Consider the following 26210-nt stretch of genomic DNA (forward strand, 5'->3'; position numbering starts at 1 on the left):
GAGACCATATGCTGGTGCGGTTGGCCCTGGGATCCTCCTAATGCAGGACAATGCCAGACCTCATGTGGCTGGACTGTGTCAGCAGTTCCTGCAAGATGAAGGCATTGAAGCTCTGTACTGGCCCGCCCATTCCCCAGACCTGAATCTTATTGAGCACATCTTTGACATCATGTCTCTCACCATCCACCATCGTCATGTTGCACCACAGACTGTCCAGGAGTTGGCGGATGCTTTGGTCCTGGTCTGGGAGAAGATCCCTCAGGAGACCATCCGCCGCCTCATCAGGAGCATGCCCAGGCGTTGTACAGTAGGGAGGTCATACAGGCACGTGGAGGCCACACACAATACTGAGCATCTTTTCCTTGTCATGAGGCATTTCCACTGAAGTTGGATCAGCCTGTAATTTGATTTTCAACCTTGATTTTGAGTATCATTCCAAATCCAGGCCTGCATGGCATATTCATTTTGATTTACATTGATAATTGCTATGTTTTATTGTTCTGAACACATTCTACTATGCAATGAATACAAATTTGCAACTGGAATATTTCATTCAGAGATATCTAGGATGTGGTATTTTAGTGTTCCCTTTATTTTTTGAGCAGTGTATAATTTTTTAATGGATGGGTACAAGCAGGGGCACATCTGAATACTGTTTTAATCTATTCAGACATAACCCCTTAACAGAATATTCATTGTGGAGCTTTAAAGCAATGTGGCTGCTCCCTTAATAGTTGTAATCTGTCATGATTGCAGAAATCCTGTTTACCATAGTATTGGATGATTCCATCGTAGCCATTATAACTGATGAGTGAGCATGGGGTGTTATCGGAATCGGCATCATTACAGGTTAGTTGTGTAACATCTCCCTCAAAACAGAAGTGCTTGGCTAGTCATAAAAAGCTGTGGATGTGTTAACAGCCAACACTTAATCTGTCAGATGCTTCTGGACGTGCAAGGCTTGGTTACATAAGAGCAGCACAGTGCTGACAGTTAATTCTGTGATACAGGGAAACAGGTTGTTGTTTTTGGGCTCAGCCTCCACTTCTCTGCTCGGCCTATTGTCCATGCATGCGTCTAATTCCCATGCAGTCCTGAGCGCTCTCCTCCACTCCACCTCTTGGCAGGTGTTGAGCGCAGATAAAAGCAGCTCCAGCTCACATTGAGACAGTCTGGATTGCAGCAGACTTCCTCCGATTAGACAGTTGCTAAGTGACGTGAGAGTTAGAAGTGCCCACTTAACACTGTTTTTCACTTTTATTACTTTAGGGCTATCGGGAAATGCTTTTTTTTCCTTCTTAAAGTACATGTTTCTTGTTTACAATAATTAAATGGGGAACATTGTCTCCAAATGTCTTACATATGCCAAAGCTTAGAGGCACGTACTGCTGCTGCCACACATAGAAGTGCAACATAAGGGCGATACATTTCTCCCGGTCTGTGTGACGATGAGGTGACGGCCGGTTATGGGTCACAGTGTGGCCTAATACCAGCCGCACGGAGATCAATGTGCCTGGCGTATCTCTAGTATCAGGCTATGGAAACAAGGGCCTGCTGCTATGCATAAAGCCACAACTATTGCTGCTCATTCATACTAAAAAGATTTTGTCTGAATTTCAACAAGCAAGAATTTTTTTTTTAAAATACATAAAATTCAAAGTGCTGCCCCACCGATGCTCCATTGGCCTCCGCGTCACACGTTCAGCAGCGATGTTTGCCATACCAGCAGACAATCACTGGTGCCGGTAAGGACAAGGTGTGACCAGAGGCCAGTGATTGGCACTGTGCACTACAGCCAAAGACCAGCACTGGACCACACAAGCATTGAGGTTGGAGTAGTGCTACATAAAATGGGGACATTTTGTGTTGTTTTTTTTATTTCTTTTACCTTGTGCATTTTCTGCTAGCCTCCAAAGACCTTTACATTTGACATTCATGGTTCTAGTGGTTTCAAACTGGATTTACAGGTTAGTATAGCAAAAAGACAAAACACTTGAGATGTGTTTAAGGAAATATCAGCGTTTTTACAAGGAAATGGTAGATATCAAATTTCTTTAGTAATTTAGTAAGTCACATGAAAGCAGTTGAGACCCTGTCATAGATGTGTTGAGTCTTAAGGTACCTTCACACGAAACGACTTTGTAACGATATCGCTAGCGATCCGTGACGTTGCAGCGTCCTCGCTAGCGATATCGTTTCGTTTGACACGCAGCAGCGATCAGGATCCTGCTGTGATGTCGCTGGTCGCTGAATAAAGTCCAGAACTTTATTTGGTCGTCCGATCGCCGTGTATCGTTGTGTTTGAAAGCAAAAGCAACGATACCAGCGATATTTTACACTGGTAACCAGGGTAAACATCGGGTTGCTAAGCGCAGGGCCGCGCTTAGTAACCCGATGTTTACCCTGGTTACCAGCGTAAAAGTAAAAAAAAACAAACAGTACATACTCACCTGCGCGTCCCTCAGCGTCTGCTTCCTGACACTGACTGAGCCCGGCCCTAAAGTGAAAGTGAAAGCACAGCGGTGACGTCACCGCTGTGCTGTTAGGGCCGGAGCTCAGTCAGTGTCAGGAAGCAGACGCTGGGGGACGCGCAGGTGAGTATGTACTGTTTGTTTTTTTTACTTTTACGCTGGTAACCAGGGTAAACATCGGGTTACTAAGCGCGGCCCTGCGCTTAGCAACCCGATGTTTACCCTGGTTACCCGGGGACCTCGGCATCGTTGGTCGCTGGAGAGCGGTCTGTGTGACAGCTCCCCAGCGATCAAACAGCGACGCTGCAGCGATCGGCATCGTTGTCGCTATCGCTGCAGCGTCGCTTCGTGTGAAGGTACCTTTAGCGACGCTGCAGCGATACAGACAACGATCCCGATCGCTGCAGCGTCGCTTCATGTGAAGGTACCTTTAGGCTACTTTCACACTAGCGTCGTGCACTGCACGTCGCTATGCGTCGTTTTGCAGAAAAAACGCATCCTGCAAGCGTTTTTTCTCCATAGACTTTTATTAGCGACGCATTGCCACACGTCGCAACCGTCATGCGACGGTTGTGTCGTGTTGCGTCGGACCGTCGCCACCAAAAAACGTTGCTTGTAACATTTTTTTGGTGCGTCGTTCTCGCCTTTTCCGACCACGCATGTGCGGCCGGAACTCCGCCCCCGCCTCCCCGCACCTCACAATGGGGCAGCGGATGCGTTGAAAAACAGCATCCGCTGCCCCCGTTGTGTGGCGCATTCACTGCTAGCGTCGGTGCGCCGCCATGTCGCATAGCGACGTGCAGTGCACGACGCTAGTGTGAAAGTAGCCTTAGCATTGGTGTTTCCATTTCTACAGCATCTACCATATAGGCCACTTGAATTCAACCAGGTGCGAATTCTGGAGATTGTATGTTTCCTGGAGATGTTTTACTCTAGGACTCTTCTGACTTGGCAACTGACATACTATGACACACAAGACGTAGAGACGGATTCATCAAAACAGGGTTCTGGTATTTTTTTTGTTTGCCGTTAGAGTGGTATCACTAATGCGTATTTACTACCTTTGTAATATAAATTACCAGCCACCGTATGTCCGAGATCCATGTCCTGACCAGCTTCTGACTCTCATAGACTTATATTGAGAAGTGACTTCTGGTCTACACAGTAAACACTGAAGCGGTAACAACCTGCAAAAGATGGCCGGAGTGGCATCGAAAATAGAAGAAGGCGATGATTAGTAAGTATTTCTGTTATCGGCAGGGAGCATGCATTAGTGATACCACTCCAATGGTGAAATAAAAGGAAAGTCAGAGTGGTGCTTTAAGATGTGAAATTGTTCTGTTCCCACATAACATCTTATATCTCTAGCTGAGGTCCAGACCTAGCCTAGAAAGGTGAAATGCATTGCTCTTTAAAGGGTATGTGCCGACAGGTTGACAAACCTGATGATTTTTTGTTGTTGTTTCCTAAGCTATTTTGGATGTTTGGGACTGCCATTTTTTTTATTTTTTAGCAGTTTTCCAGCTGTGTTTTTTATTCTCATTTTCCGGACGCTGACAGAATGCTCAAAAAGATGCCATTGACTTATATTGTAAAGATTGGAGTGTTTTCAGAGTGGAAAATGCCTGAAATGTGGCAAGGTCACTTCTGTTATCTGCTTGGCGTCTTTGGAAACCAGAAGCAATAAAAAGAAGTCCAAAAGACAGAATGTATGAAAAGCAAGTTGTTCTTACAAGTACTGTGCTCAGCATAAATGAGTTAAAAACAGCACATCAGGAAAAGAAACAGCCTTGCCAACACCAAGTCAGATCACCCCATGATAAAGGCACTCACACCTAACCCTTCATGGAGGGGGTGGTTGCCTAATGAAAAATGCACACAAATGAGTCTTGCGTTGGACGCCAGTCACACAGATACGTGTGATGCAGTGTGTTAATGACGCCCACACTATTAGATCAGGCACTATATAAGCACACTATATAAGTGCCCCCCATAAGATAGACACCCCGGTTCACCCAACCAACACTAAAGAGCCTTACTGCATCCTTCAAAAAATGGAAACGTGCAATAAAGAATGAAAAAAAATCTATTCCCCTCCCTTTGAGAAGCAAGATTTGAATCAATATCTCACTGGACACCAGAACAACTTGCAAAATTTTAACAAAACTAAGTTTCATAGTACATTTTTTTTTACTCATAACATGAAAATAAGGTTAATGGTATAAATTCCATTACAAAATCTTCAGTTTTACTCAGTTGTTTAAAAAAATGAATACGCTGCACACCAAGAACTACAACCTCTAGTATTTTGTATGACCTCTATGATTTTTAAGGAAAGCACCAAGTCTTCTAGGCATAAAATGAAGAAGCTGGCGACAAATTTCAACATCTGTCTTTTCCCATTCTTCAAGAGCGACCTCTTTTTTGAGCTTGAATGCTGGATGAAGAGTGATGAACAACTTGTCTCTTCAGAATTCCCCATAGATGTTCTGTTTGGATTCAGATCAGGAGACCTACTTGGCCACTGAATCACATTGACCCTGTTCTTCAGAAATGCAACAGATCTATGTTTTGGAACATTATTATGTAAACAAAGCGCACGTCTACCAAGGGCACAGAATGAGGGTAGCCTCTTTTCTTTGATTATAGTGCAATACATACCGGTATGTGAATTCATGATGCCATCAATGAAATGTAGCTCCTTGGCACCAGCAGCTCTCATGTAGACCCACAAAAGGACGCTGCTACCATCGTGTTTCACTGTAGGCAGCATGCATATAGAAAAATGAATTTAGAAAAATGCATATTTTCACTCCTTTTTTATCTAGTGATTTTTTTCAGGCATGTTGTGGAGCAGAAAAAAATGACGTTGTGAACATACCCTGGTAGAAGTGTAATGCATGTTACATGAGGAAATGATTATTTATTTTATATTATTAACTTATATTTCTCTAGTATTTGACCACAAATATACATGAAATGTGGAAAATTGTCTTTCCACTTCAATAGCCGACGTGATATCTTGTCAGGACTGTGCTCCACCAACATCTTAGCCTCTGCAAAACTTGGAGACCCTGTATTGCTAAATGCTTGACTGTCATATAATAAGGTAAATTTCATTATGCATTGTTCTACTAAGATAATATTTTAAAGGTGGCTGTCAAGTGATGCCTGATTTGTATTTTAAGTAGTTCAATATTTGGTATGTCCACCGTGACTGTAGCCAAGACCATAGAGCACTCAAGAATTTTCCGTTTTGGACTCTTGAACTCTGCTTTACCCATTTGACCTTGTCTTTCAATGTATTACCTGAACAGCCAGGGCATTGAGCCAAGATTGGGTTTGTTTTCTTCCGCTATGACACAAAACAACGGTGTTACAAACTTTGTGAAGTTGTTGAACTCGGTGATTTACTCTTATCAGGACAAGAGCTAAATATAGTGTGTACACACAAATATATCCAGTGTAATTATATCTGGGAAATATGCAATTTGTGTCTTGTTTTCCTGTGTACTATCTCCAGGGAAATGTAGAGTGATAAGTTCTCAATGATAAGGAGACCATTTGCTATCTTGGCTGCATTTGGTGGAGAATAGAAAATTCTGTTTTTGAAAAGCATTGCTGATTTGTTTCCAGAATTCTAGTGATGGACCCATATAATGCAAAGTCAGCATGTTGGACGTGTTGATTTTTTTTTCTTTAACATGTAAAGGGTTTCTATAACCGTTAGTAAATAGGCAAATAACTGAAAAAGAAAAGCTACCATACACCCCTTTTACTTTACTTCCACACTGCAGTGATGTAATTGTGATGCACTTTGAAAAAAGAACAATTTCTATACTAAGTATTCTACCATTTCTATTTTTAAAGTGATATTCTTATCTTGTGCATTTACAGCATATCCACAGAATTTGCAATGTTCGTAGCGTTCTTGGCCATTTTCATCATTCTGATAGAAGTGAACATAAAAGAACCAGGGCAGGAGACGAGTAGTTTCCTAAATGCATGCAGTTCCTAGAGTTGGCTCTTTGGTGCATTTTTGGGGACAAAGTGGCCGATTTGATTAAGGTTTTAATACCTTAATAAGTCTCAACATTTTAGTGCAACATGTAAGTTGCACAAAATATAGTGACTTTTGGTAATTTCACATCAGTCCTGGCCATCTATGACAATATAGTAGGGACCTGAGCAGCTGCGCTTGCCTGTTGAGTTTTCCTACAAAGTAAATTTTAATCTATAGATCTTTGAACAATAATATTTTCCTCAATTGGATGACTTTAACCCCTTAGTGACTACCAATATGTCTTTTAACTGACCTACGATATAAGAGACTATCCATCTTCCAACGGGTGACAATCCAGCAGCTGTCGGCTGTGCACTATAGCTGACAACTTGCTGCATCAGCCACGATCAGTGTTGGCACCGAATATGGTCATTTAACCCCTTGAATGCTGCTGTCAATAGTGACTACAGCATCTAGATGGTTAACTGAGTGTGTTGGTTCCCTCTTCAACCCCATTGGCACCCAAAGATCTTGATTGTGTGGTCCTGATGCTTGACATGGCAATTCATTGCCAAATAACAGCCTTAGTCTGCCGGCTATAGCGGCCTATTCAGAAGTTATCAAAATTTAGGTAGTAAAAATATTTTTTTTCATTCCTGTCATGTCAATTTGCATTAATTCCTAAAAAGCAACTGAAGGGTTAATGAACTACTCCTAAGCAATTTTGAATACCTTGAGGGATGCAGTTTTGAAAATGGTGTCACTTTTTGGGGGTTCAAATATATAGAATCCCCAGAGTATACAGACCTTACGTTATGGGATTGCAGACTATTTTTTTTTAGATAAAACATTGTTTAAAAACAGGCAGAAAAATGTTTTTACCTCACAGAAAGAATCAGCAGTGATCCCACAGCAGGGGCACATTTATAAGATTATCTCAGCACAGAAAGATTTATTATTATTATTAATTATTGCAAGATCTATTGATTAAAATGCACTTTCTTTGTGGGAAAACCCTTTAAATTTATGAAAACTTTCGGCAGTAACTTACGGTACTCAAGAAATGTACTGTAGTCCATGACTGGATTAACATTTCTCCTGAAGGTGCACGGCACTTGGAAGATGCGCTTAGTTCATTAAGTGCCATGCCTCTCTGAATGAAATGGGCACATCTTACTCCTTAATGAATTTGCACCATGTAGTTAGTTGTCTTTGTGCCAAAAAGTTTGGTTCACAGTGTTGCAGTTTCTTTTATTTGTTGTTTTGAGGCCATGTCACAATGAATGTTGTGCGAAGAATGCAAGAAGCATTTTTATCGCAAATAAATCCTGAATTCTGACATATCAAACTTTGTTAACTGTTCATAATGTTTTAACAAAATGTTCCTGCATTATCTTATGGGTATTATTTGATAAAGGAGACAATCCTTTTTTTTTTCTTGATACAAACTAGCACCGTGCTCTACTATTATTACCCGGGTGTACAGCATCTGTACATGTCATGCGTGGAGCATTCAAGTGCTCCAGAGAAAGAGCTGCGGTTTACTACCACCCTATGTAGCTTAATGAGGGGGGTTCCAAAGATGGAGACCCCACTCTACAACAATTTATTTGTGTGCAATGACTTCACTCTCCTACAGGAGTTGGTAGAAGAACAACAGAAAACATTAATAATTGTATTTATTTGCGTGCACAGTTTGTAGAGCAGCACGGAGGGTAGCACTGTTGCTTTGGGGTCCTGGGTTAAAATCTCACCAAGGTCATCATCCCAACATGTCTGCCTGGGTCTCCTCCCACACTAAAGACATACTGATATAAAGAGACACAATAAATAATAAAGATTTGGATACATTTTTGCAAGATCACAATTTTTTTAAGGAACTTCAAACCGAAGATACATTTCTAAAAGCGCGATTCATATCAATCGTATGTATAAAGTGTGACATAAAGCAGTGATTGCTGAGGCCGACATAGTCCTGGACTTACTGTCAGAATTCCTATTTAATACCGTGACAATCTGCTTTAGCTCAGCCTCAAATGGCTGATTACTGAAAATAATTAACTGTATTGAAATGGATATAATAGAGGCTTTAAGTTTAGAGTCCCTTTAAATGGAAGTCACCTTATGTAACCGTGTTTCCACATCTATTGCTAATATTACATCAGACTTTTGGCTCTCCTATTGTGTTTTATGTAGGATGAGCTGGAGCTTTACCGTGAAAAGGTTACAGGCATCGCCTGAATTAAAAAAACAAAAGCTGGCAGCCGTAGTGTTACATCCAGTCATTGACAGTCACTTATTTGTCACCAGTGTACATAGTGGATCTGAAAGCATGTGTTGACAGGACTGTACGAGTGGGAGCAAAATAAAGACGTGTATTGGAAGGACTGGCCATTTGTCAAGTTTTGTCTGGATCAGATCTGTCTCCTGCTTCACTTCTCAAGTGCAACTCAAAACAAATTTGTCTTCACCTTCTCATTTAACAGAGGAAAAAGTAATAAGTATTGTACTCCCACATAATAAAGGTCTTACGAATTCATCACCGTGCTGCCGAAATAAAGCAGATGACTGGTTATGATAGATCATCGCACTGTTCTTTGTAGCCACACCACACGATATAAATGGAGGTGCGGAGTAACAAATAATTATAATAAAATGATTGGAGAATTGTATTAAAAATGAATTTTATATAGTAAATGGATTGTATGCTTTGTGGAAAGATGTACAAAAAGTTTAATAATCTAGTATCTAATCTCATGTCAAGATTGCATATTGGATCCTCCCGTCAATTAAGCTGGGTTCACATTGCGTCCTGACAGTCCGTCTAATGGACTACGTTACACCGCGGCATAAATGCGGTGTAACGTAGTCCGTTACGGCCGCCATTGACTGCAATGTCGGACACATCGCTAGCGCACACCCACAATGGGCGTGCGCTAGGGATGTGCCGTCATTGAGTGACGGACCCTGAGACGCGGGCTGCAGCGTTTCCGGGTCAGTCACCGCTAGCGCAGATAGAGCTAGCAGATGCTCTATTTGCACTAGCGGGATGTAAACGTCGGCACTTGCGTTAACAGCAGCCCGTTCGCGTATGTGCTGAACGGACTGCTGCTAACGCAGTGTGAACTTAGCCTTAAATAAAAAGCGACTGTCATTTATAAAAAAAAAATGTCATCTGGGTAGTTCAAGCAGTTAGTGCACGATAACACAGGAACCTCTTCTCTATGATATCCCCTAATCATCTCCACTACTGCTACAGCATATTCTGCAAGTTTACAATATACTACCAACAGTTCTTTGTAAGATGATCTTGGGGTATTTGGGATGTTGGTATAAGGCTCTTTAAAGGGGTTTTCCTAAGAACAAAGTTAATTTTCATCAATATTTTAATCAATAGATCTTTGAATAATAATTTCCACATTTGGATGTGTTTAAAAAAAAAAATGTTCCTGTGCTGAGATAATCTTATACACTGTGTGCAGAATTATTAGGCAAGTTGTATTTTGATCACATGATACTTTTTATACATGTTGTCCTACTCCAAGCTGTTCAGGCCTGAGAGCCAACTACCAATTAAGTAAATCAGGTGACGTGCATCTCTGTAATGAGAATTTAATAAACAAACAACTCAAGGCACGGGATACACAGAACTGCACGTGTACTCAAATGTTCAGTATATATTTGTGCATAACACATGTACCCCAAAAGCTGGACGTAATAACGGACAACTCGGAAAATTAAATGCAAAAAACAGAGAACAAACAACCGAACTGATGCCCATATAATCAATAAATAGAGTTTATTAAGGAAAGGTAATACTACATAAATTGGTAGGGGGGGGGGAAAGAAACCAAAAAATGGGGCACACAAAGGAGACACAGCAGCATACAAAACACAGTCCAAAAATATTACAGTACTAACATGATATAAATAAATAAATAAATATATATATATCATTGAATATCGGACTGATAAATGTTAATATTACTCTGTTTAAACCAGCATAGAGTGCCAAGAAAATATATATGTGGCCAAAGTGCAAAAATGAGTGCAAATATAAAGTGCACAAGTGCAAAAAATCGGCCTCTGGAATAACTAATTAAAGCAGGTAACTGCTGTAAGGTATGGTGGGCACTGACACAGGTATGGTTAATAGTACTATCAATAAATAGTTAAATATTGTAGGTATAATAAAAGGAAAGTGCCCAGAGCAGGATCTACCTGAATTGCTGCTGTCTCCTGGATGTGCCAGTCCCCAACGCACGTTTCGGCGTGAGCCTTTGTCAGGCTCACGCCGAAACGTGCGTTGGGGACTGGCACATTTATTATACCTACAATATTTAACTATTTATTGATAGTACTATTAACCATACCTGTGTCAGTGCCCACCATACCTTACAGCAGTTACCTGCTTTAATTAGTTATTCCAGCGGCCGATTTTTTGCACTTGTGCACTTTATATTTGCACTCATTTTTGCACTTTGGCCACATATATATTTTCTTGGCACTCTATGCTGGTTTAAACAGAGTAATATTAACATTTATCAGTCCGATATTCAATGATATATATATATATTTATTTATTTATTTATTTATATCATGTTAGTACCGTAATATTTTTGGACTGTGTTTTGTATGCTGCTGTGTCTCCTTTGTGTGCCCCATTTTTTGGTTTCTTTCCCCCCCCCCCCTACCAATTTATGTAGTATTACCTTTCCTTAATAAACTCTATTTATTGATTATATGGGCATCAGTTCGGTTGTTTGTTCTCTGTTTTTTGCATCTCTGTAATGAGGAGGGGTGTTGTCTAATGACATCAAAACCCTATATAAGATGTGCTTAATTATCAGGCAACTTCCTTTCCTTTGGCAACATGGGTCAGAAGAGAGATTTGACGGGCTGTGAAAAGTCCCAAATTGTGAGATGTCTTGCAGAGGGATGCAGCAGTCTTGAAATTACCAAACTTTTGAAGCGTGATCACCGAACAATCAAACGTTTCATGGCAAATAGCCAACAGGGTCACAAGAAGCGTGTTGGGCAAAAAAGGCGCAAAATAACTGCCCATGAATTGAGGAAAATCAAGCATGAAGCTGCCAAGATGCCATTTGCCACCAGTTTTGCCATATTTCAGAGCTGCAACGTTACTGGAGAAACAAAAAGCACAAGGTGTGCGATACTCAGGGACATGGCCAAGGTAAGGAAGGCTGAAAAACGACCACCTTTGAACAAGAAACATAAGATAAAACGTCAAGACTGGGCCAAAAAATATCTTAAGACTGACTTTTCAAAGGTTTTATGGACTGATGAAATGAGAGTGACTCTTGATTGGCCAGATGGATGGGCCAGAGGCTGGATCAGTAAAGGGCAGAGAGCTCCACTCCGACTCAGACGCCAACAAGGTGGAGGTGGCGTACTGGTATGGGCTGGTATCATCAAAGATGAACTTGTGGGACCTTTTCGGGTTGAGGATGGAGTGAAGATCAACTCCCAGACCTACTGCCAGTTTCTGGAAGACAACTTCTTCAAGCAGTGGTACAGGAAGATGTCGGTATCTTTCAAGAAAAACATGATTTTCATGCAGGACAATGCTTCATCACATGCCTCCAACTACTCCACAGCATGGCTGGCCAGTAAAGGTCTCAAAGGAGAAAAAATAATGACATGGCCCCCTTGTTCACCTGATCTGAACCCCATAGAGAACCTGTGGTCCCTCATAAAATGTGAGCTCTACAGGGAGGGAAAACAGTTCACCTCTCGGAACAGTGTCTGGGAGGCTGTGGTGGCTGCTGCACGCAATGTTGATCGTAAACAGATCAAGCAACTGACAGAATCTATAGATGGAAGGCTGTTAGTGTCATAATAAAGAAAGGTGGCTATATTGGTCACTAATTTTTTGGGGTTTTGTTTTTGCATGTCAGAAGTGTTTATTTCTAAATTTTGTGCAGTGATATTGGTTTACCTGGTGAAAATAAACAAGTGAGATGGGAATATATTTGGTTTTTATTAAGTTGCCTAATAATTCTGCACAGTAATAGTTACCTGCACAAACAGATATCCTCCTAAGATAGCCAAATCTAAAAAAAAAACACTCCAACTCCCAAAAATATTAAAGTTTGATATTTATGAGTCTCTTGGGTTGATTGAGAACATAGTTGTTGATCAATAATAAAGATAATCCTCTAAAATACAACTTGCCTAATAATTCTGCACACAGTGTAAATGTGCCCCTGCTGTGTACTGTGTAATGGCCGTGTCTGACCGTACAGGGTCATGGTCTGATCATACCACATCTCCTGGGCAGGGGAGGAAGCAAAAGAGTATACAGACAGGACAGCACAGGATCAGCACAGGATCACAGCTGATTCTTTCTTTGAGGTAAAACATTGTTTAAAACAGGTAGTGAAATGTTTTACCTCACAGAAAGAATCAACTGCGATCCCTTGCTGTCCTGTCTGTATACTCTTTTATTTATTTTTTTGTGTCTCCTTCCCTGGCCAGGAGCTATGCTACGTTCAGACCATGTTCTTGCACGGTCAGACACAGCCATTACACAGCAGGGGCACATTTATAAGATTATCTCGGCACAGGGATAAAAAAAAGTAAGCACATTCAATCGTGGAACTTATTATTATTCAAAGAGCTATTGATTAAAAATACTTTGTTAGTGGGAAAACCCGTTTAAGGATTTAGTTTAGGCTACTTTCACACTAGCGTCGTACGACGCACGTCGCAATGCGACGTGGCGACGTACCGACGCATACTGTGAAAGCGCCGCACAACGGGGGCAGGGGATGCAGTTTTTCAACGCATCCGCTGCCCCATTGTGAGCTCCGGGGAGGAGGGGGCGGAGTTCCGGCCATGCATGCGCGGTCAGAAATGCTGGACACGACGCACCAAAAAACGTTACATGCAACGTTTTTTTGTGCCGACGGTCTGACGCAACACGACTCAACCGTCGCACGATGGTTGCGACGTGTGGCAATGCGTCGCAATGCGTCGCTAATGTTAGTCTATGGAGAAAAAAACGCATCCTGCAAGCAATTTTGCAGGATGCGTTTTTTTATCCAAAACGACGCATTGCGACGTGCGTCGTACGACTCTAGTGTGAAAGTAGCCTTAGGGAACCTTTCACAATGAACAAGCAGTCTGATCCGCCAGTATCATGTTATAGAGCAGGAGGACCTAAGCAGATTGAATATAATACAATTTATACTGAATCTTTTCCTATTAAACTACCGTATATATAATTTTAATTCTTGATCATTTTTGGCTCAGAGGCCCAGTAGGCGGTGCTAATCTGTGACTGGAGGCGATCAGTCATTGATTAGGACTGCCCACTGGACTTCAGAGCCAAGAATGAGTACGGGTTTATGTAAGTAAAATATGATCTATATTACATCTTTTCCCAGTAAACTATATATCAGTCTGCCCAGCTCCTCCTGCTCTGTAACAACCTACCAGAATATTGTACAACATTTTTATGATGACTGTTTCCTTTAATGTAACCCGTGAGAATTCATTGGAACTGTCAGCATTCAAATGGACCGATTCCTTTTCGTGTATGACCAGTGGTCTATAATGTTGAAAAAAAAAAAAGATGGGCACTGCTTTGTTACACTGGGTATCATTACCTTCCTTATTGTTCCTTATTGTTTTGTTAATACTGATATTTCGCTTGTCATTGATTTTTATTATCCTTTTTAACAATATATTGCATTGTTTTCTCCGTAGGCGACGTCTGATCTCTCAGCGGTCTTCACTGGAAACACTTGAAGACATTGAAGAAAATGCTCCTTTACGGAGGTATATTTCCTATTCTTTCTATTTTCTTGCATCTCACAATTATAGAGGTCATTCAGTGGAAAAAGTGATTAAACTTCTTTATCTTTTCTTGGGATGTACATCCACTTTCTTTGATTACACAGGCTTTTTACCAGTAGGCTTTGGGGTTTAGCTGCACAGTAAGGGTATGTGCACACGTCCGGATTTCTTGCAGAAATTTCCTGAAGAAAACCAGAAATTTTCTGCAAGAAATCTGCATTATTTTTTTTTTGCGGTTTTTTTCCGTTTTTTTCGCGTTTTTTTTTAGCATTCTGCAAGCGTAATTAGCTTGCAGAATGCTAAAGTTTTCCAAGCGATCTGTAGCATCACTTGGAAAACTGACTGACAGGTCGGTCACACTTGTCAAACATACTGTTTGACAAGTGTGACCAACTTTTTACTATAGATGCAGCATCTATAGTAAAAGATAGAATGTTTAAAAATAATAAAAAAAATAAAAAATGGTTATACTCACCCTCTGCAGCCTCCGTTCCTATTGATGCCGGTGTGGTTCAGGGCCTTCGGTGACGTCACGGCTTGTGATTGGTCGCGAGCAGTCACATGAGCGGTCACGCGACCAATCACAAGACAGTGACGTCACCGCAGGTCCTGAACCACACCATCTATAGGAACCGAAGCGGCAGCATGCAGCGGTGAGAGGCGGGAACACTCCGGGGGACATCGAGGGTGAGTATATCACTATTTTTTATTTTAATTCTTTTTTTTTCGACCAATTATATGGTGCCCAGTGCGTGGAGGAGAGTCTCCTCTCCTCCACCCTGGGTACCAACCGCACATAATCTGCTTACTTCCCGCATGGTGTGCACAGCCCCGTGCGGGAAGTAAGCAGATCAATGGACTCCTAGGTGTGCGGAATCCGCGCAATTCCGCATTTTTAATGAACATGTTGCTTTTTTTTCCGCGATGCGATGTTTTCGCGGAAAAAATCGCAACATTTGCACAAAAAATGCGGAATACACTGTAAATAATAGGAGGCATAGGTTAGCGTTTTTTTCCTGTTTTTATCACGTTTTTATAGCGAAAAAACGCGAAAAAAACGTGAAAAATCCTGAACGTGTGCACATGGCCTAAAGGTTTTTGTTGTTTTTTTTTTTTTTAAAGAGAAGTTCCCCAAGCTCCAGTTTCTCTGAGATTTCTGGGTCCCCTGGTATTCTTAGGATATGCAACCTGTTTTACTGTTCTACAGTACTTCATTATCATTATAATTCAGAACTTTTAAAAACCACACGCTTAAATGTGTACGATGGCTGGAAAAAAGCTTGAATACTTGCCATACACATGATCATTCAAATGACCGTCATCTCTTATGACTCCCCCATACACTGGCACACCCAATTCAGCCTCTGCCAATCTCCTCTGGCAGCAACTTATCTCCATAGGGGGAAAAAAGGATCGGCCATTGAAGTTCATCTGTTGGTGGTGAGTCGAGAGGCTTCCATACACATTAGTCGACTGACTCCACTGAAAAAGACGGATTCTGCTGGCTTCTATCTACTTTGTATGGGGGCCTTGAAGAATTATCGTCTTTTAAAATGTTCCTGCTCTTTAGTAAACAGTACTTGTGAAAATAAGAAACATTGTAATATATCTTCTCGGAGAAATCTGATTGTTTCTCCTTCAGGACTGATCATTCATTCCAAGAATTCTCAATTCAAGGGATCTAAGGGGTAAGGTTTCTCCTTGTGGAGAGTGACAAGTCAGGTGTAGCATGCCAGTGTGAGGAGACTTAAATACCTCGCATGCTCCTCTGGGAAATTAAATATGCAAATTGTCTCTTCAGAGAGGAAGAGGACTTGAACTCTAGTGCCACCTATTAGAAGTAGCCATCCTACAAGTCAATATCATCCCTTTAATGAGCCTTGCAATATGACTTAAGGCTCATTAAAGGGTTGATAATGGCTTTTAGGATTGTTACTTCCAATAGGTGGCACTAGCGCCCTTCCTCTCTGAAGAGACAATTTGCATATTCAATTCAAGGGTAAAATTTGTCTTCAGACGAGAGATGTTCCCATCACTGAGATAAATGACAGTGGATCATAAAGTTCCATGGAGAACCGTATCTGTGGTTTCAGGAGAACTTGCAGCCTCTGTCTGCCTCTAGCTGCTCAAACTCTCCCCCTTCTCCATAGAATGCTATGAGCACCAACTGCCATCTTCTGTCAGTAAGGTGAAAGGCTAAAGTCTGTCTTCACTGAGCTCAGGTTTTATTCTTGGTTTGGGAGTGAATGAACAATCCAGGAGGATAAAGAAGTACATTTTTTACAGAGTTGCTTATTTTCATGTTTAGCTTTGTTTTATGAAACAACAATTAAAACATTGGTTACTCTTTAAGCTCCTTCTCCTTCGCCCCAGCCGATAGATGGACAGTCCTTTGTGTCCTGAACACCAGTTGCCGTTTGCTTTGCTAACATTAAAGCCTTTGGGGTCGATACAGTACGGCTGGGCGTAGCGCATGCTGTTCTTAATGAACCGCTCCAATGGAGTACAATGTACCGAATCTGTTAACAGGCGCAAGTCACTCCATGAATTCTGTGCTTCTTCTGTGTGGGGTGCCCCTTGCCAGAAATGCCACTCCAGTTATTCAGGGACTGCAGTAGCATTGCTGCCATACAAAATGCATGCACTGTAAACTAATTGCACTGGCAGGCATGCCCCGGCTCCTCCACGGCTCCGCTTATTTTAGCGGAGCTGCTTCAAACTGGCATGAAAGCACCAAAAGTCACAACATTTTTGTGCAAACTTTTTGAGACTTTTTCAAAGCTTTGATGAAAAAAACTTTAGAAAAGCTATGATGAAAGTACCCCATTAGAAGCACAGTGATTGATGCTTACCGCCCAAAAGGAACTTGTGACCTCAATCATTGACTTGCAGTGTAACCAAGACCTAGATTTAACGGTCATTAGCAGAATTACCTGCCATAATTACACTGGTGTCACATTTTGGCATATCATTATATGAAAATGCTTTATTTACATTATTTACTTAAAATACTATTCACTTTAAATAATGGAACACGAGAATCTTACTTTTATTTTATAAAAAAAAACCTTTTACTTTTATGTATTATTAAATGTGTTTTGTATTGTCTATTGTGTAGCCCTCGCGGTGAATACAAGGAAAATCCTTGCCCATTAGTGAAAATATTACAATGTTGGAGAATTCTGATTGTTCCCTGCTGTCCCGAGTGGCTTTGTGCTTTGCACTTATGCTGTCTGTGAAATGTGACTAGACTGCAGACACTTGTATGATTTTTTTCCTTCCTGTCTTTGTTCGGAGACGGCATGTAAGATCTCACTTCAGGCTTTAATTGACTTATTTTTCAGATGTCGGACTCTGTCCGGTTCTCCCAGACCAAAGAACTTTAAGAAGGTTCATTTTATTAAGAACATGAGACAGCACGACACGAGGAGTGGCAGGTAACACCACAGGCACATTTCCTCTGTATGTAATCTCCAGAACCAGGTAGACTGTGTTATTCTTTATTGAGCCTCATTGTTTTCTAGTCTATTCAAGCTGCTGAAAGCCAAGGTTCCCAGCAGAATGATAAGAAGCATAGTAGTTTTTTGTACAACAGTTATTAGATGTGGATGCAACATAAGTCTGAGGCTAGTAAAGCTAGAAGAATGGGGCACTAACTACTTGGCATTAAAAAGTTTATTTTATTGCGGTTCCATAAATAACAGGAATGTTGAAGCAAAATTTGGCTCACAGCCGTTTCGCATGAGTCATGCTTCCTCTGAGGCTACACAAGGACATAGGACACAAGACAGCAGTTCTCAGACCAACCAAAAGCAATTGTGAAACTTGTCTGCGACTTTCTGCCTGGCTACTGATTTAGTAAATTGAATAAGAGGCTAAAACATAGGCACGTTGCAAGCGAGTAGCAGCCACACCCTACTGACATTGAAGTCTAAGGCAAGCGGGGGGCATGCGACTTGTAACAAGTGGCAGAAAATCAAACACATTCGGAAATGTTTGCGCCTGTGTTGCACTTGCTCGCAATGCAGCACCATAGCTGTGATGTTGTGAGGCGACATTACCATCTTGATGTAATGTGACATGCGACATGATCACTCTGTCATCTGTAGATTTATAGGCACTGAGTTATGGCGTTTATAGCCCATTTGTCACCTTTGGTGCTCTTAAAACTGAAGCTATGTAGATCCAGTGTTAAACACACCAAAGGTGACAAATGGGCTGTAAACGCCATAACTCCGTACCTATAAATCTACAGATGACGGAGTGATCATGTATCTTCTAAAGTTTAGTCTTGTAATGGTTCAAGTCTCATCAATGTCCCAATACTCCAGTTTAACCCCTATTTTACCGGAATTGTGATTTCTTTGTGAATGCAAACGTTTGCATTCAGGAGAAATGAGAGGTCCTGTTTAATATTCAGCAACTCAATGATGCCGGTTTACTACCCTCTGTCTGTACCCAGTGAGGTGGTTGAAATGTCCTTAATTTGGTTTTCTGCTGACAGAGACACCTGTTCCCTTTGATGAGCTTCAAGGGTAAAAACCAGTGCAGACAAACATTAGGGCATTTGGTCAAAGCAACAAGTCCTCTCTTCACAGCCTGCTTTGGAAGACGACGGTTATAAGCTTGTGCTGGACAAATCCCACAGACAAGAACTTTAAGCAGTCGTTATAAAAGACTTTTATCAAAACTCTTTAATGGAAAAAACTATCTTGTTGCCTATAGAAACCAATTGCGACCTCTTTTTCCAAAAAGTTCCTTGGGCGGCTGTAGACCAGTGCTGGACAATTTTCCAAGAGCGGGTAGCCATGTCTGAATAGGAATCTGCTATTGGTACATTACTTTTTAGGTTGCTTTATATATAAGTATTTGACAAGTAATTACTTTGTGGCCACTGAAACTGTCTTAACTGGCTCCTAGATTCTACAGTTTAGCCCACCTATACATATAGGAAGCATATTATGTCTAGGTCATAGTTCTTAGCCAATTGTAATTCCAGTTTGTCTCTTTGCTAGTCTGTACACCTTGTGTGACCACTGCAGTCAATCAGTGCAGTGCTTGTGCTGTATATTGCCGAGACCAGTGATTGGCTGCAGTGGTCACATAAGGAATATGAACATCAACGCTGCAGCAGGATAAAGAGTGGTGTGGACGACTGAAAAGGCGCTGCTGGGAGCCACTGCAGGTAATAAATGGGTGGTTAGAGCTTGTTTTTTTTTCTATACATTTGGTGGCCATGGGCTAATTGTGATATATGAAAAAAGCCCGTTTTTAAGGTCTGGACAGACACCAGTGGCAGATACCACTGAACCGGAGGCTTGTTGGCGTCCAGCGTGACTCCCTCTGCCTAATTATAGTGAATGGCTCTGTTTAGGATTCTTGTGAATCCCATTTTTACAAATCTAGATGAAAACCACAAAGCAGTGCTCAGAAAGGAGGATAAATGTGAAGCCAGCCTAATATATCGATGCAATAGAGCAGGAAACATGGAGTTGTGATTTTCTTGTATTGATTTTTTAATGTAATTCTTACAGCTTTGGACATGGATTGGTTTTAGTTTCTAGATCCATAATGTTGTAATTTTTAGTGTAAGAGACGCAGAAAAAAACAAAATGTCCAAGGTCACAAGTTGCTGATGACGGGATTCCCGCAACGTTATTGTTCTCTGGTCAGCACCCTGAACCACAAACCTGCCCCTTCTCCGTGCCCAGAGTACACTGCTATTGTTCGGGCACACAGTGAAGCATTGTAGTGGTGCCCTATCGCTGCCATTGACCTGTTCTGCTTTTTGATTTACATTAATGTTCTCTTGATTTCACAGAATCGTTCTGTTAAGTGGAAGAAGATCCTTTTGCAGCATATTTTCTGTGTTGCCATATCGAGACTGTACACATGTTGGGTAGGTACACCTATACTGGACTCGTTAAGCATTATTTAAAGGGGTTTTCCACCTTTGGGGACATTTTTTTCTTAAATATATGTACTTCCGGCTAAAAGTTATTATGTTGTAACTGGGTTTTATTACAGATGTTTCACCGTTTGCTTTCTATAGCCTTTGTTGCACCGTCATTTTCTGGTTGCAGAATGAGTTAACTGAGAATTCATCTCCCTATTGCGGTCTGACTGGGAGGTTCTAATTCTTTTTCTATGTCTGGTACTGAGCTCCTCAGACCACATCAAAGTTTAATATGTAGTGAAACAATGATCCCATAAAATAGAAACTGCAACATTTTAATGGAGCCCAATTGCAAATATAATTTTTAACCCTAAATAAATGCGTTTACTTATAAGCAAGAAAAAATACAATTAAATAAAATTGTCCCCAAAGTTGGGCATCCCCTGTTAAAATGATGCAGTATAAATAAATCATGTTTCAGCCATAATCAGATACGTCATCTTTATGCTTCTTAAGATTAATAACTCTTTAAGATATTGTTTGCGTTGGTCTTTAGTCCAATTGTGTCAAGAGAGAGAAGCCAAAAGGCAATGTTGCACCAAGTTTATACATTTATTGGTTGAGATCGTCCTAAAGTGGCGGGACATCTTTAGCGTCCATTCATCACTGTGCGACGAGCCAGAATCTCCGAGACACCACTTATCTTTTCTGCATTAGCTAATATATATTCAAAATGTCTCCAGTGTATATAACTATAAAACATCCAGAACGGTAAAAGTAGCAGAAAATAATCAGCAGATGACAGGAGCTGCTGATCCATTCATTGAATCTTTGTATTGTTAATAATTCATATTCATACTACAATAGCTATGCTTTTCCAAATTCTATTTTACAATACATTTCTATGCAGTTTTTAAAGAGTATATACCTAATAAAGAACAAGATAATTTCTGTGACATACATCAGGGTGCAGATTGGTAGGGGTCCGGGTCATAAAAAAACCCCACCGATCAATCGATAAAAAAAAGGTCTAAGGTCAGTGCTTCTTCCTGCTGAGCTGGCTGCTTCCGAGCAGTTTCTTGAGCGATCGGTGGTGATCTCAGGAGTCAGACCCCCACCAATCTGTAAGTTATGCAGAAGTTACAGGTAGATCCTTATTGCAGGTATTGAAAGCAGATGAAAATATTCTCTTTAGGTCCAATTTTACCTTCTGTTATTTTATAGCTGTTAATATCTTAACGTGGGTTGTAGAGGGGAAAAAAATTCTGACTCAATCGCTTGTCAAGTTTTCTTGATAAACAAACTGGCTGTGACTCACGGGTTGTCAGAATGCAGGAAAACATTCACAACGTAAGGTTACCACGGCAACACGATGATGCTCAGGTCCGCTGCAAGAAAATGTCATTGATTTCAGAATGTACAGTGTGTGGATTTCTTACTTGTTGAAGGAGATGTTCTAATCATTTAGGAAGGATGACAACTCTGCTGAGCGATCGAAGTGTGGGGTCTGAGAGCAAGGCTGCAGCCACATAGGCCGCCTCTTCCCCAGTCACCATTTCACCGCCGTAGATTCTATCATCTGAGAGAATGCAAATGATACCCTGATCAAACTGATTAGCATGTCAGCATGGTGTGATCCAATTCGCTTGGATGAGAGAATCTGACAACACTGTGAGGAGAAAATGGAGCTTCAAGTTTCCCCATCTTCTCCATTTTTATCATCAGAGGGTGGAAATCGGACTGCACTTATATGTCATCTGAGTGCAGTCTGATGTTTCCCACACACTCAGTGAATTGCATGGTTGAACACTGGATTAAACTCGGGCATGCAGGGATTATTTTCCTCAGACAGACTCTGCCTGAAGAAATAATCGGACATATGCACGGTCCCATAGCATACTAGTGGTCCGGGTGTTATCCAATGTTTTTTCTTGCCGGATTGCACTCTGACTGATAATGTGGCCTTTAGCACGAGCCCTTAGAGTTAGGGAAGTTACATTTTGTTTATGAACTGGAGGGATTGAGCTTACTACTTCTACACATCTAGTTAGCTTTTTAGGACCACTCTGTGGGTTCATTTTAGGACCACTCTGTGGGTTCATTTTAGGACCATTCTGTGGGTTCATTTTAGGACCACTCTGTGGGTTCATTTTAGGACCACTCTGTGGGTTCATTTTAGGACCATTCTGTGGGTTCATTTTAGGACCACTCTGTGGGTTCATTTTAGGACCACTCTGTGGGTTCATTTTAGGACCACTCTGTGGGTTCATTTTAGGACCACTCTGTGGGTTCATTTTAGGACCACTCTGTGGGTTCATTTTAGGACCACTCTGTGGGTTCATTTTAGGACCACTCTGTGGGTTCATTTTAGGACCACTCTGTGGGTTCATTTTGGATCATGTATCGATAATCTAAAGCTGTTTTTCCCAAACCCCGTCCTCACAACAAATCTTATTTTCTGGATTTCCATAGTATCACAGGTGAGAACATGTGGCAGTGCCTGATGCCTTAATAATAATTCAATCCCCTGTGCAATACTGAGGAAATCCTGAAAACACAACGTGATGGGTGAATGAAGTTTGGGGAGCATTGATCTAAAGGAATTCTGTGTTGCGTGCATGTTTCCTTTTGAAGGGATTTTCCCATTATTATGTCTGGCTGCTTGGACCCCAAACATAAATGAATCCCTTGTTGTACTTTTAATTTTTCAAGCTCTCTCATTTATTTCCACAGAAAATGACCTTCTGCCTGGCCCTGCCCTAATATTGAGCTTTAGCGCCAACATCTTCAGAAGTGCATGTACTTGGTGTTAAAGCTGGAAGGGAGCGGTGCCTTCAGTGTAGCGATTGGCCCTAGTCCCATCTCATGGATCCTGAATAGTGACATTTTCTGATTTGTCTCTGAAAGTTGGGGCTATAGCTATCTTTATGGCTACGAAACTTCATGGATGCGTAGACACATGTCAAATTAGGCACAGGCTGACTTTTGGAAACAAAGTGATTATCCATATCAATCAATGTCAGGCCTTATTCAGACATCAATTATTTTTTTCACATGCAAAATACTGACTGATTTTCATCAGTGTTTTAGATCAGATTTTCATCAGAGTTGTATCAGTTTTCCTCATGAAAAAAAAAAATCTGATGGAGGTTTCTCAAACTTCAGTGAAAAACGGATGACACATTAATGGAGTCTGAGTGCAGTCTGGTTCTTTTCACGGACTGATACTCACATAGCGAATTTCATCTGTTTCCTTGCCCCATACACGATAATGGCTGTGAGGTCTATCTGTGAAAAATAGTTTTTCACATACAAGTCCTAACATCTGAATGAGGCCTAATGAAATGTAAAGAACTGATCATGGGAGTGAATGCCATTCTGATTGGAATGTGACGCTTCATGGCATGGTTGGCCCGAATTCTAAATACTCCTTTAATCTTAAAACCAAACAAGTTGTTCTGAAGGTTTTTACATCTCGGCTCCTTTGCAGTGACAGCGATGTCTCAATCTCGCTCTTTTGCAAGGATGGCTAAATTATCTGTTTTGTTCAGTTTGCTAAATATTTAATCTACGGCCTAAATAATTCATAAATAATTGCCTGATGTTGTAGCTTTACCAGCCAGCGCCTCGCCGTCCTGCTGTGTGTGCTTTACACTTTCCTAGCCGTCTGAAAATGTGAAAAATAATATTTTTCTTGTGTATTACTGACAATGCAATCATGCAGAATTCAGCAGACGCACATTCCTGAACTGGAAAGTAATGGGATCTAATGCAATTTCTTCAGGGTCACAATTACTCAAACGTTGCTGTCTTCCTTCAAAGGCCGAGCTGGAAACACAGTTACTCCCTCCCAGCAAGATTAATTCTCGTGAATCGAACGTATATTCATTCATACTTTACTGACACTTACTGGCTCACATAAAAAAGGCCGTGTTCCTATGTATGAAATCAGAGAAATATAAGTTATAAATATAGAGTTTTCCTATGAATCGCTTGTAACGGGAAGGTGTTTACACGGAATTGCATTATTAGAGTGCAATTCACCACCAATGTTACATTTCTGTAACTCCGGCTGTGGCAGCCTCACAGATAAAATGAAGATCTCCAAATGCAGAAAGGGAAGTCGGTCCAAACTCATTTACTTACATTTATGCTTCAATAATCGTACAGGTTGCCATACAAGATACAAGCGATGTTTCTTTCCCTGCTCTCCCTTCATACTACAACAGATGTACTGAAGATGCAAACGACAAATGGGGGCATTATCATTTGGTCATGGGGCATGATTATTAACGATCATCATCTGAAGGGCCCTCAAAGGGAATATGTCAGCAGATTTTTGCTATTTAATCTGAGAGTAGCATAATATATAGGGCAAGTGAGCCTGATTCCAGTGATGTATCACTTAGTTTACAGGGAGCAGTGATTATCTCCTAGTTTTTTTCTTAAAACAGTTTTTATTGAATATTTTCATATGTAACATACAAAAAGTAAAAAGTGTCCATGCAAGGGCAAAGAAAAGCAAACACAGCAAAACAGTCAAGTAAAACAGCAAGATAATCAAGTAAAGCCTAACCGTATTCCATGAGTCGGACTCACTCAATAACCATTCACTGATTGTCCAGAGCGTTGCCGTAATGCTGTCTTGAGTATCATATTCCTTATCATCATTAACATACGATAAACAAAATAGAATGAAAAGAAGAAAAGCGTGTAAGGTAGGTAATAGAAAGTACGGAAAAAGGGAAAGGAGGAAATGGGGGTCTGATTTAAGAGGATGGAAGAAAGTGGGGGGCGGGAGAGAAGGGAACTGAGGGGTGAAGTAGGAGGAGAGTTGAATTTCTCCCGTTTGTGTTAACTGCATCTCTGTTCTACCCTACGTCACGAATTTGTCTCCAAGAGTGTTAGGAATTCAGGCGATTCGCGAAACCTAATCCAATCCTGCCATGTTTTGTAAAACGCATCCTCCCGCTGTGCCGTAACGGTGGATAGCCTCTCCATCCTACATAGGAGTTCCATTTCATCTATCCAATCCCCGATATTGGGGGCTGTCTTAAAACGCCACTTCCTAGGAATGATAGTATGAGTGGCCGTTATGCAATGTTTTAGGAGTCCTACCTTGATGCTCCTGAAAGAGCCTGCGATCATTGAGAGCAGGCCCAGCTGTGGGTTACTTTGAATGATGTCACCAGAAACCTTTGAATAAATTTCAAAGACCTTATTCCAAAGTCTTTTAATTGGTGGACCACCCCATATGTGGAGCATGGTACCTTCAGATGCCTCGCACCTCCGGCAGATACCATTGGGTTTATCTTATGAAGGCGGGCTGGACATCTGTACCACCTAGTAAAAAGTTTAAAGTTCGTTTCCTGTGCCCTACAAGCCAAAGGGAGCCTGTGTGCACAAAGAAAAAGCTTTTTTCCATTGCTCAAAAGAAAACTCTAGCCCAATCTCCCGTTTCCAATCCAAAGCAAACCATGACTTACTCTCCGCTCTCTCTGACATAAGAATTGAGTATACTTGTGAGACTGAGTGAGTGTGCAGGGCTCGTATCTTGCATCATCAATGATTCCAGTGGCGTCAGATCTGTCTCGTTTAATGAAGCCGGCTGGAGGGACCACACCAAGGAACATAGTTGCAAATATGCAAACCATGAGATGTGGAGTTGTGGAAGTTCCTCTCTCAGTTCCGCCAGTGATTGCCACCTCTCTAACTGTTGTGAATTTGGATTCTGGGCTCCCCCGGTGGCTACTGGTGGAATTGAACTTGTGACATCATCTTCCCTGTTCACCTGTTCTGATTAGATCTGGGTGTCGCTATATAACCTGGCTTCTCTGTTAGATGCTTGCCGGTCAACAATGTTATCAGAAGCCTCTCTGTGCTTGTTCCTGCTCCCAGACATCTACTAGATAAGTTGGACATTCGTCCATGTTTTGTTTTTGTATTTTGGTTCCAGTTCACAGCTGCAGTTTCGTTGCTGTGTCTGGAAAGCTCTTGTTGATCAGGAATTGCCACTCTG

General features: G+C 41.2%; 1 protein-coding gene across 2 annotated transcripts in view; it reads left to right on the top strand.

Moving 5' to 3' along the window:
• Positions 1-26210, top strand: part of CABLES1 (Cdk5 and Abl enzyme substrate 1) — a 135295-nt gene that overhangs the window by 84257 nt on the left and 24828 nt on the right. For both annotated transcript variants that reach the window (XM_077270351.1, XM_077270350.1), the window contains exons 2-4: positions 14206-14277; positions 17640-17732; positions 20117-20194. In XM_077270351.1, coding sequence (XP_077126466.1) covers positions 14206-14277; positions 17640-17732; positions 20117-20194 — 243 coding nt within the window. The remainder of the gene's footprint in view (positions 1-14205; positions 14278-17639; positions 17733-20116; positions 20195-26210) is intronic.

Source organism: Ranitomeya variabilis, chromosome 6 (assembly GCF_051348905.1).
Source record: "Ranitomeya variabilis isolate aRanVar5 chromosome 6, aRanVar5.hap1, whole genome shotgun sequence".
Lineage (NCBI taxonomy): Eukaryota > Metazoa > Chordata > Amphibia > Anura > Dendrobatidae > Ranitomeya > Ranitomeya variabilis.